The sequence below is a fragment of the Perca fluviatilis genome, chromosome 22 (assembly GCF_010015445.1).
Source record: "Perca fluviatilis chromosome 22, GENO_Pfluv_1.0, whole genome shotgun sequence".
Taxonomy (NCBI): Eukaryota; Metazoa; Chordata; class Actinopteri; order Perciformes; family Percidae; genus Perca; species Perca fluviatilis.
In genome coordinates, this window is record NC_053133.1 from 15961525 (window position 1) to 15974126 (window position 12602).

Below are 12602 nucleotides of genomic sequence, written 5' to 3' on the forward strand. Positions count from 1 at the left end.
ATCAAGTAGCCTATCCAAAGTATTCTATTCTATTTGTATTTAATTTAGCAAATAACTAGTAGAGATCATTTAAAATAGATTGTTTTATCATTGTTGATATAATCATAGAAAATTCAGCAGTGTTTTCTAGTAGCACTCAACTTATATCACTGTTGTTCTGTTGCACTGTAGTAGACACGCTTTGAATGTGTTATTTGTTTACATTTCAAGTAAAGCTCTGTGTTTAGTTATTTAATTTGTCGAGTTGAGTTCACTTCCTGTTGAATCATATCAGAAGGATTGCAACAACTGCTACCTTTAAGTGGCGAAAAATCAGTTAATAAAGGTTAAAGAGGTGTGAAGTGTTTAATGTGAAGTCAGGGTGACTGAATATACTAGAGAGGTTAAGTTCATGAATGAATTACTGAACGGGCTTACCGGGCACAGGCCAGGGACCCAAGGGGTTGGGGGCCTGAGTCAGGAATCCTGACTCACAAAATGTGCTAAAAAAAAAGAGACGACACAGAATGAGTAAAAAAAGAGCCGAGGCACAAAATGACTACAGAGATCCGACCACAAAGACGTTAGGCATGACATAAAATAAAACAAAACATGCAGGCTACTCAGCGACTACAAAGAGTAGTAAACTGTGGACAGCAGGGGGCGTAGTTTCACCGTCTCTCGGAGCAGTGAGAGCTCGTGGAAAATACAGGAAGTGCAACTGGAAAGGCTGCTGCTGCAGACGGTGAGAACATTTATGAATTATCCTGAATGAATAATTTGAAGTACAATACCGTAAACAAGCACTTAAGTAGCCTATATAATGTATTCACAAGTATGGACACATTTCCTCTGTAAAATTAAGTTGTTTCTAAGTTTGATGGTTAGCACAAATAGCCTATAGTCCTACTCTATAGTGATTTTTACAGGGCGGTGTTGTGAATGTGTTAGTGTTTTCCACCATAGAGGAGCCACAGAGCCGCATTTGTGCTGGATTTCTTTTTGTTTGTCTTGAACAATAGGCTACCTGTTTCTTTTTGTTAATTGGAAACCATTTATTTCAGTGGAAGCCAAGCCTTATTTTACTTTTTATTCTAGGCTATAGCCTAGATAAGAAACATAAAACTGGGGAGAAAATAAAGCTCCCACGAATAGTAGAAAAGAACTGAACATGGCATTTGAAGTTAAGTATGTGATAGCCTATAAATTTAGTTTCTTTCTTTAAGCTCTAGGAGATGCCAGAGACCAGTCTGCATGAAGAAGCATCTTACATTTGCATCAGTTTTGAACTGATCTCCTCTTTTCAACATCAGGTGATTGGCAGTTGATCTGACATGTATAACCACAGCCAGGCGGGGGCTTGTTCTGTGTGTCCAACAGTGCATTAACCCTTGTTACAAAGTCCTGTCCGAAGATCAGTAAACATTGCCTGTCCAACTCCTAGGCCTACTGACGAGATCCCCACATGAACATGGATATCGCCACAGTAAATGCTCTTCCTTACGAGGATTTTGTGAATATTTTTGGCAATGTGGTGGAGAAATGTCCCATTATAACAGCTGCTGTGTGGTCGGGGCGTCCCTTTGTGAACTTGACTGCTTTGGAGACTGCAATCAGCGAATTCATCGATGCTCTCCCAGAATCAGGTGAGACATAGAATATAGCTACATTTCGTTAACTTTTCATTTTCTTTGTTATATTTTGTATTGTGGTTGGCTGCCTCAATGTTTGTTTGGCCCTAAAATGTGATTTAATCCACACGCAAAGGCACTGATAAGACAGTATATCCGTTTGTGTCCAGGTAAAGAGGGGATCCTCAGGTGTCACCCGGATCTCGCGGGAAGGGACCTCCAGAGCGGCACCCTGACCCGGGAGTCGCGCGAGGAGCAGGCAGGATCCGGGATGGATGCGCTGAACTCCGCGGACGCCTCGCGCATGGCCCGGCTCAACGAGGAGTACAAGGAGCGCTTCGGTTTCCCGTTTGTCATCTGCGCCCGGATGAACGACAAGGCGAACATATTACGGGAGCTGTCCGAGCGCTGTCCGAACGAGCGCTCGGTGGAGAGGGCGCGCGGAATCGAGGAGGTGAAGAAGATATGTCGCCTGCGTCTTCAAGATCTCGTGCACACTGACTCTCCCAACAAGTTATGAATCTCAACTAGTTTAAATACTCAATTTTGACTGTGCTTGTTCAACAACCCGGATGTCCTGAGGACTGTAGGCCTGTAGGCTGTGTGATATTTGCTTTATTCCAAATGCAATGTGCGGGTATTCATGCATCATACTGTACAGTGAATTATTTAAACAATAGAATATGTGTACCTTTGATTCTAACTTAACATTGTACATGATAATAGCTTAGGCTTATATACAAGTGGCAAATATATTGTATTACGCATAGGCCTATATACATTCAGAAACTTGATTATACTCGCATGTCTGAGATGAAAAACAATTCACTGTAAAACTTTATTAGACCATGCAACAGTTTGTGCTGAACCCATGTTACTGGGGGGCAAGGGGGGAGGGGTTACGAAATGTCCCGTCAGTCCAGTAAATGACAGTGGCAGGATATCCAATAAGAAATAGGTCCCTTCAACTGGATTCCTGGATAAGGAGCACTTTATTTATAATTCTAAGAGAGACTCATAGGTTTCACTCTCCAATATCGCCCTAATTATGAATGTAAGGATTCCTAAAAACATAAATCCCCTCAAATAGGACTGCCGTAAAATGTGGATTTGAAGTCTATTTATATTTGTTTCCATCGAAACCAACTAAAAAGTTCCTTGCAATATGAGTTTAGGTCCCAGTCTCATAACCTGCTGCGGGTCTATGCGAGCTCCCTGGCCTTAGGTGCGGAGAGGGCGGGACCGTGCAACGGGGAAACGGGGGGTGAGGTGGTGTGAGCTCCGTTCGTAGATGTGACCCCTCCCGCGGCCTCCCCCTGGTCCCCAGAGCTGATGGAGGAGTCCTGGTCCGGGTCACCCCCCCTTGCCCTCCTCCGGTCCTCCTCTTTCTTCCACTTCATGCGCCGGTTCTGGAACCAGATCTTGATGTGGCGCTCGGTGAGGCTCAGGGTGAGCGCCAGCTCCACGCGGCGCGGCCTCGAGATGTAGCGGTTGAACAGGAACTCCTTCTCCAGCTCCAGCAGCTGGGCTCGCGTATAGGCAGTCCTCGTGCGTTTATTTTCCTCTGATTCCGCTATCACGTATGGGCCTGGAGACAAACAGAGATTTAGTGTCCTCACAAATGAGATAGAAGTCATTTGTCAAAGGCATTTGAATGTTTATAATTAGTGTTGTTTGGACTAAATTTCAAGCAATGTCATTGTAAAGTAATTTGATTAATTATCATAAAGGGAGTTTTTACTGGAAATGACTATAGGGCTTATTAGAAGTGCATGGATCAGATATTGACCCCCTCAGCAGGCACCATAATGGATATTTGTCTTCTTAAAATAAACATTTATTCTTAGTTCTCTCTTTAGTTTTACAAGGAATTCACAATTAAGATACTTGAAATGTACTCAAAAATAGTCCAAAATTCAGTTTGTTTGTTTTTTCAAGATGTGGATTATTCTGCAGATTAAGATTTTGGTAAAGGTATGGTCAGGGTTCAAAATTAGCACCATCCACCAGCCAAATGCTGGTAAAATATGCAAGTGGATGATAGATTTGCTTCACTCACCATCCAAAAAAACAATTGTAATCCATTGAGTGGCTGGTAAAATTTGAACATTCACTTGCCATTTGGCTGGTGGACGAAAAAGTTCATTTTAAAGCCTGGGTATGGTTGTATAGGTTGTATAAATAATATATAAAATAATAGCCTAATATTTCCCCAGCTGTTTAGCCTACAGTGGTGACCCATTTCAAATGTATACAAGTGAACTTTAAAAATATGATAGATGAGTTTGTGAGATCGGAGATCCTTTTGTTTCGGCTTAGTCACTGAGACTTTCACACATTTTTTCTATGGTTGAATTGCTGCAGTAGGCTATGTTTTTAGAAGGCAACGGCGGTGAGTGTGGAAGTAGCCTAACTTTTTACATGCCAAAAAGCCACCACATTTCTCCGTGATTTCTCCGTAATTAAAAGGACCACCGTTTAGTTAATTGACTCAGTTCAGTAATGACCTGTCCTATATTTTACCGATGGCCTCAACATTTCACCATATCACATATCAAAATCAAAAAATAATTAATTCCAGAAACATATATATATATATATATATATATATATATATATATATATATATATTGCCTACCTATAGAAATGCAGTTTTGTGTTGATTCAAACTTTAAGTTAAATTGAGACTATCCCCGAACAGTAAGATATACTTTAGCAATTTTTCAAAAATTATAAGTAGGTTATCTAAGTTTATTTATGGGTTTAATTGCAACAATTTTTTGTGAATGCAAGCCATTAATGGTATAAATGCCCAATTTATCAAGGCACGAATGACAGCTTTGACCCTTGGCATCCAGCTAATGGTGATTCTAATAAAATCAAATCACTCTATTAGTCTTGTAGGTTTTGCATGTCAGTCTCTTTGTAATGAATGTGTCATCTTGTCCGTTTCTAAATTTAAATTTACCTACTGGAATTATGCTATTACCTATTTAAGTTATTGGCATGTATTTAGTACACGTAACAACCACAACTGTGCGCAAAATAAACCAAATGTAGGCCGTAATGTCAGGTACTATATGAATCAATAATAAAATGTCTTAAACCAAATCAATGACGCAGAATAAAAAACAAATGTTGAATGATCTGAAACTTTTCTCTGATTTGAGAAAAGTCTGAGAACTTCATAAATAGATATTTTAGTTTAGGAAACTTTGTAGTCTACGTTCACATTTTTCTCTATAGAAAACATGCTTAAACGAACCTAATTAAAGCTACTTTATTTAAAATGCCTCCATGTGAAAGAGAAACAAAAAGCTTACTTAAACGATTTAGTTATTTAATCTAAACATGAGATTTGGTGAAAGTCTAATACATTGTTAATATAAGATATTTATTACCAGGACCACATCAATCAAAACCGGTTGTGGTAGGTGTGTTTTTAACGGCCTATTATATTCTATTATACAGCCTATTGATGGTTTAAGATACGGCAATTTGTGAATATGTTTTGTATAGAAAAAACCCACATTTTTGTGACGATAAGACCTGATAAAAGCAAGCGCTTGACCTTCCGGGCCTTTTACAAATTGACTGACAAGGTAAACTGAAACACCCAGGATCATATTGTTGGGAGCATGATGTCATTGTAGGGCCTCAGTGCTATGACTACATAGAAGGCTAATGCTGTAAACACACCTGTAGTTTTAAATAAGATGATAAAGGATTACAGCCAAATCTGCTTTGAGAAGCAAATTCAGCTCTCCATTCAGTGATTGCCTTATTATGATCTGAAACACATGACATTTACTGATTTGTAGCGGTTTGGAGAGAAAATAATACCTGCCCACTGTCCCTTCCAGGTGTGTGAGTGAGATTTTGTGGTTTTCATCCAGGGGAAAGGGAGGTGATATGTGCTCTGTTCCCCCGTGTCTCCATAGCCTGCAGCAGGCGGGAGAGGCTGCTGCTGGAGCCCCTGAGGATGGTGGAGCTGAGGCACACCTGGATCTTCCCGCATGGGTAGACTGTAAGAGGCAATGTCAGGAAGGCTGGCCTGCTCCAAGGCTCCCATGGACGGCGGTGTGTAGACGGAGTGGACCTGCCTGCTCATGTAGAGGCAGGGCGGCGGGCTGTGGCTGTAGTCCTCCCCGTGTGCTCTCTGGTAGGCACAGGAGTCTTTAAAAACCTGAGAAGGATAAAAATGATCTTCCCGATTCATGGCGTCCGCGGACCCGCACATGTACCGTACCTGCGCCCTGCCTCGGCGTGGACCTTCTTCTCTACCGGTCTCTGGCGAAACTGCGAGGCCCTTACAGCTGCACACAGGTGTGTCCGTCTGCCACCATGTGACTCTGCAGCGCCAAAGCCATTGGTTTCACTGTTTGCAGACCTATAGCCCTCAGTGTCCAGGATATTCTGCTGGTGGGATTTTTCAGTAAATTAAACAGAACGGCAGTCAGCGCGTAAATCAATGCCACTCTGTAAATACCGCAACGTTTACCTGGCTGGCACCCACCTGTGTTTGCCCCCCACAGCAGCAACAGACAGTGAACAGGTGAATCTGTGAGACCCTGCCTCCAGAAAGAGGTTCCAAATGGTCTAGAGCGCACGACACGTTGTGGGACACGTATTGTCCTCAAACAACGTGGCATCGACACTTTATATGGACATATCTCTTGTCTGCACTCTGCGGCTGATAAATTGATATGTATGGGCGCAAACATTGGTTGACCTGCCAGATAAGAGACCTAGATGGAGAGACAGTTGTCTTGGATACTCGGGCGAAAAGCTCAAACACCATACTTTGTTTCCACAAAGCTTTTTTCATTTGTCTCCACCTTTCTGACTTTTAAAATGTACCCATTACACATCTGTAAATGCATCATTTAACACCATTTAGCGCGCGTGGGCACACGGTCCCTACACGAAGGGCCCTCGGCGATAACAAACACAGAGCCGCTGCGGTCGCTGCACTCTCGCCATGTTTGCTTGCCATTAGCCTTTAGCAGGTGTGTGTTCGCCCCATTAAACAACAGCTCTCGTGGTAAACCAATTAAGGTTGGAGTGAGCAACAGAACTCAATTAACTGGTGTGCGCGTGGAGCGTGTCTCCACCCGCGAGCTCACCTGCGCGTTTATGCAACAATTTGAGCCTCTGCCACGCGAGCGTAGGGATTTACCTATTTTTCGTGTAAATTGTACAGGACGACCGTGCGTTTACCTTGATAGTGTATATCAATATACTATTTGCACTGAGTTCTTCAAAAGCAATTATGGCACTTTCCACGGTATCTTAATGGGGCACTCAGCGATGCAATAAAGTTGAAGTAAACCTATTCTATATAAATCACCCCCTGCACTATGGCTTAATGGTGTTTATATTTGATCACTGTTTCAAAGAGGAAGGAAACAGTTAACCCAAGCTATTCTCCACTACAGTGGAGATGGACAACGTGATTTATGAAGCATGAGGGGCGTTAAACGCATTTTAGCGGACTTTCCAGGCAAAATTTGGCGTAATGGCTCGAGCGAGGAGTAATGCATGTTAAATTTAGATAGCCTATAATAGATCTATGGGTAATCATGACCAAAGAGAATGACAGTTACCACGTTTATAAAACGATGTGTAGAACAATAAAAGTGAAAGCTTACACACATGGAGACAGGTCAAATGGGATTGATATAAACAGCAGCAATTTCTATGCTTGAGCACGTCCATCTGTTGTGCTGAAACCCCTGTAAAACACGTGGAAATACTGCATGTATGTAAGAGTTTAATCACTATATTATTTTGTATGCTATTGTTGTTGTTACAGTCTTATTAAATTACTACTAATCCATTGCTGGAAATCACTTGTTAACCAGAACACATAGGAGTGTCAGGAAAACAACATTTGTTTTCTCCTTTGGCAAACAAAACTGTTTCTGATAGCCGGTATATACATGTCCAAAAAGTCGGACACGCGATAAAATACTGCTTACTCAGTGGCGACAGCAGCATGGCTTATGTAAACATTATGGCTGTGAATAATGACATAAGAATGGTAATGTCATTATAATCGAAATCAAATCTCTTCTACTGTAGGTGAAACAGAATTACACCAAAACATGAATCATATGAGAGGCAAGGGCATGAAAATGTTGGCTAATAAAAAGTTCTGTGAAAAGTCCTCCTGATTTCCTGGACTACAATGGCCACTTGGAAGTTAATTTACTCCAATGTAGGTAGAAAATCAGAAAAGAAAAGGCTACTGGTTTAATGAGCAACACATATAGCTAACCAACTACAAAATTGTTGTTAATTCAAAAGTGAACTGTCAGGAAACTACAATGTAAGAACATCCTCAATCAGCACAAACTTAAATGAACTTAAATGAACGTCTTCTCAGATAGGGGACAGGACAGGTCTCTCCGTTTGCTAGCAGTTCTGTAAGGTGTGTTAGCTTGTCAGAGAGCAGTTTCAGGAGTGTCCACCTCTCTGCTGCATGGACAGGGAGTGGCTTCTGTAAAATCAGTGTTCCTCCCCCAGACAAAAGTCTTTATTTATGAAGTCTGTCTTTGTCTCTGTTCTGGTCATCCCTCCCATGTCTCCGCTCCCTGTTGTCTTTGTGCCTGTAACTCCTCTCTTGCTTCTTATCTTTGTTATTGCAGCTGTCTCTGTGATGATGTTTATGGTCTGCGTGGCCTCCATTACTTCTGTGATCTCTGGGAGGTGTTCTGCTGCGGTCGCGGCTTCTGTCTGGGGACTCGCTGCTCCGGCGCCCTCTCGTGGGGGGGTGTCTGTCTCTTGACTCACTGGGGCGTCGCTGCAGGCCGGTGGAGCGCAGGGTGTTGAGGAGGAAGCGCTTGTTGGTGCTCTGCAGGGGACACTTTAACCTGACAGAGGAGTGAACAGACAAACCTTTAAACTTTGACAGTTGTTGGACTTACTGTATCTCTGAGACCAATAGATGGTCGTCACTGGCTTCTAGAAGGCATAATGTCTTTTCGTTTAAGCTGACTAAGATACCCATAAATTTAACACCCATTACACATTCAGTGCTAATAACAATGACACCAGATCACAAACATTTAAAAGTCCTTCATACGCAGGGCTGTAGCTACCACTGAGGTCATTTCCTTTCCTTTTTTTTTTCTTTGGGGGGTGGTGTTGCAACCTGGAGGAGGTTACATTCCATAATTAAAAAACTAGCACCATGATATGGCTTTGATTTGGCTTTGAATAAGTCATGTCTTAGTATTATTTCATTTTGAGAAAGTAAATTGAACAGAACAAATTAACTGAAAAAAACGATCCTGATGAATATGACCTTGTTAATACAAACGGAACAGACAAAACCAGGGGCCTGTTTCACAAAACCAAGATAAGGGATTAAGCTGGGATTTCCCAGTTATCCTGGATGAATTAAGCCTTGATTCGGTTTCACGAAAGCGGAGGCACATAAATCACCATGAAGATTTATTCTGTGCAGCTAGCCTGCTCCTGACCAGGCTGACAGTCAGGATTTATTTAATCCTGGAGCCTTTTCTGATCACCCAGCAGTGGTTTTACCCTATTGTTATTATCAGCCTGGATTAAAATACAACAGGTCCATATTGCTGTTTATTTAAGTACATTTATTGTGACCATTATTTTTTTTATTTATAATTATTCATGTGACAGTCATTGTTACTGTTATATTGCTGTATGAAGACTGCTGTTCATATTGTTGTTAGAAGTTTGATGAATATATTATGGCAGTTGTTGAGATAATTAGAAAAGGCTGATAAAATTTCAAATGTGTTTTAAATGAAGTCTGTTATTAAGGGCATTACATACAATTCTGTACATTTCTATAGTTGACCAATGCACCTTGAATTATTTTAGTTGATTATTTTTTTTTAATTCTTTATTAATAAGGATCATGTTTGTTCCACTTCCATGTGCATTTTATTTGGCATTCTTAGCACACAATTTATGTTGTCCAGTAAACTGGGAATATAATTTGGGAGGATTGTACAATTTAAGAACATATCCTAATTGTACAATCCTCCCAAATTATAGTTTTAGTTCACTGGACCAGTAACTATCTAGTGATGTAGGCTACTGTACATTCATGTAACAACAGGGAGAGGACACCTCAATGGTTTTTGACCTTTTTTGGGGGGAAATAACTGATGAATATACTCTGTTCCATTCATGTTTACAGTGTGCATGGAATTTATCACTTAATTATCTTCATAGCTTCTAGATTTTAGAGTCCAATTTCTTCAGTGTCTTTATTTTCTATGTCCATATACGAGGGAGCAAGGCATATAATATGTAGAGAAGGAAACTCGGCCTCTATAAAAAATAAAAAAATTAAACACGAGAAAAAGCGTGGCAGATAATAGCGGACCGACTGAATGATAGTCTAAAAATATACATTTATGAAATACTGCTCTTAACTGAAACCATTCAATGAGTCACTGTCATTTGCAAAAACGAACAGTTGTACACTTTGCATTAAAAGCGAGCAGTGGAAGTTAATATGACTTAGGAAACTTATATTTTAGCCCATGAGAGAGAGGGAGGAACAGCGTGAAAGAGATATTTACGCATCATATTCTGGCGTTGTAGAAAATTGATCTTCATTGTAAATTTCCTGAGTAACATTATCTTCTGCTTACTTTTAAGGCAAAGAGTACAACTTCTAATTTGTGAAAATGATTAGTAGCCTAATCCTTGAATGGAATGATTATGACGGTTTCAGTTCAGAGCAGTGGTCCGTTATTGTATATATTTAGGCTACAGGTCCGTGATCGTCTGCCTCGCTTTCTCTCGCTGTTTCATCACAGCGGCCGTGTTTCTTTTCTTTTTATACAAATAATATGTTTCACGTCATCATACTTCCACAAGAAGCTGCTGCTCACTCTGTATAAAGTATGTACAATGCGTATTCTCCATTTTGGCATCAGTAAATCTGTGATTGACCTCTCGGTCTTTTGAGGAAAGCCGTGGACGCGCATCTATCTGAATTACTTCAGCCTGGCTCGACCAGTTGCTCCTCTTCAGCTCGGCCTTCGTGAAACGCACCAAGCCAGGATGCACAGATTAGACTAGGTCAAGCCTCGGTTTATCAGTTATCCTGGATTTATATATTCTGCTTTTGTGAAACAGGCCCCATACTATACACTGTATTATTGAAATGAACTGCAACACACCCTGAAGTTAGAGACTTTTTTTTTTTTCTTCTGAGAGACCTAAAAGTTCTAGTGGTTGATATTTCTAGAAATAGTATTGTGACTGAATTGTTTTGTTTTGATGTTGTACACATGTAATTTGCTCTTAGGTTTTTTCTTTTAAAAGAGATCTTGATCTCAATGAGATTTCCTCAATAAATACAGCTTAACTACCTAAAAGCAATCCATTCAATTTGGTCTGACTATTTTAAATCACATATACACCAAGACAAAACAACAAGGGTGAGTAACCAATGCATTTAGCTGTGTATTCTGGCAAATTCATCATTTATCTGTATCATTATGAACACAATACAACACTGGTAACCTGGCTATAATCATGTTCATTTCACTCATCTGGAACAATATGGTAAAAACATATGCTGTTTACCTAAAATATATAATATCATATTATGTGGAGCTATCTTTTGTATTATAGTTATTGTGTAGTTTTGTCTCAAAACACCACAAATAGGCGACAGACTCAACGACCAAAAGTTGCCTGAGTGATAGTACAGCTAAACAGCAGTCAGATGTCCACAGTGACAGATGTGTGCAGGCTGATACAGATGACATGTCAAACACAGTGCTCACCATCCTGCAGGGCCCATGGTCTCTGCTCTCACTCGAGCCCTGTCAGTCTCCTTTAGGAGCTCCTCTACTGCACGCCTACATAGATAAATAAAGAAACGTATGAATGATAGTGAGTCATGTGAATGAGATGAAATAGGGAGAAGTTGAGGACAAAGACGGTACAACACCTGAAGGGGGAGCCAAGGGGAGAATCATTTAATTAAGTGAGAGAAAACAGCGATGCAGAGTACAAAGGGGGAAAGTGAATCATTAGTGAGTGAATGAGGGACAGCGGCAGTGTCCTGGTTTGACCCGAGCTGCTGAATCAGCAGAGTATCAGCAGAGGAGACTCACTCATTTAGCCGACCTTTAACCACAGAGCACAGGCAGCTAATGGTAGCTGTAATGGTGGAAGGGTTTCCTTACAACCACTACACACTAGTCTTACAACACAGTAAATACAACAGCTGTCGACCAAAAATATCCTACTGTCCCTAGTGATGGAGGGGTGTTACGGTTTCGGCAGAAAACTAGCTTGAAGTGTAAGCAGCTGTATACGTTAACTGAGGATTAACAGTAGAATAGTTACATACTTTTCTAGTTCATTATCCTCTGACATCGTGTCGTGATGAACTGCACGTTGGAACAAAGTTTATTCGACTAAAATCGATGATTGTAGGTTAATTAACGCTGGCATACATATTTTTTTTCTGTTTACATCTCCGCGTGGTCCTTCAACCGAGGACCCTGTGTTTTTAGCTGTCCTTAGCGATGCCTGGAAGTTTCCACCATCCACTTTTAAGCCTTTTGACACAACGAACTTGATACAAATTTTAAGTATCACAAATAGCCTAAACGCTTTAAATGCTACTTACTCTAGATTTGAGTTTGAATTTTGTCTATTTGCGCAGTTTAAATCAAACAATTACAAACGGTGGTGGAATAAGTATTCAGCCTATTCCTAAAGTAAAAGCACCAATTCTCACAATTATTATTTTTTTCTTACATAAGTAAAAATAGGTTGAGTAGGCTACACATTATTATTATTATTATTGATGATGCATCAATATGTCAGCAACGTTAACTAGCCTACTTTGGACAGTTCAATCTGTATCAGCTGCATCGTATTTTATAATATATATTTATAATATTTATAATATAATGTTTTGTATGCAAATTTCTTAATCTTGAAAGTAACTAGGCTATAATAATGCACATT

At 40.4% G+C, this 12602-nt stretch overlaps 3 protein-coding genes across 3 annotated transcripts; 1 reads left to right on the forward strand and 2 right to left on the reverse strand.

Annotated features, from left to right (window-relative positions):
• Window positions 1-1201: 1201 nt before the first annotated feature.
• On the forward strand, window positions 1202-2856 carry urad (ureidoimidazoline (2-oxo-4-hydroxy-4-carboxy-5-) decarboxylase). Its single transcript, XM_039790654.1, has 2 exons — window positions 1202-1625; window positions 1781-2856. Exons 1-2 carry the CDS (start codon window positions 1445-1447, stop codon window positions 2128-2130), a joined length of 531 nt encoding a protein of 176 aa, XP_039646588.1. The 5' UTR covers window positions 1202-1444; the 3' UTR covers window positions 2131-2856.
• On the reverse strand, window positions 2813-5850 carry pdx1 (pancreatic and duodenal homeobox 1). Its single transcript, XM_039790653.1, has 2 exons — window positions 5454-5850; window positions 2813-3198 (listed from the first exon to the last, which is right to left on the reverse strand). Exons 1-2 carry the CDS (start codon window positions 5848-5850, stop codon window positions 2813-2815), a joined length of 783 nt encoding a protein of 260 aa, XP_039646587.1.
• Window positions 5851-7206: 1356 nt separating this feature from the next.
• Window positions 7207-12139, reverse strand: si:ch211-140b10.6 (protein POLR1D-like). Its single transcript, XM_039790655.1, has 3 exons — window positions 11977-12139; window positions 11405-11479; window positions 7207-8485 (listed from the first exon to the last, which is right to left on the reverse strand). The coding sequence occupies exons 1-3, from the start codon at window positions 12000-12002 to the stop codon at window positions 8149-8151; spliced, it is 438 nt and encodes a 145-aa protein (XP_039646589.1). The 5' UTR covers window positions 12003-12139; the 3' UTR covers window positions 7207-8148.
• Between the last annotated feature and the right edge of the window lie 463 nt (window positions 12140-12602).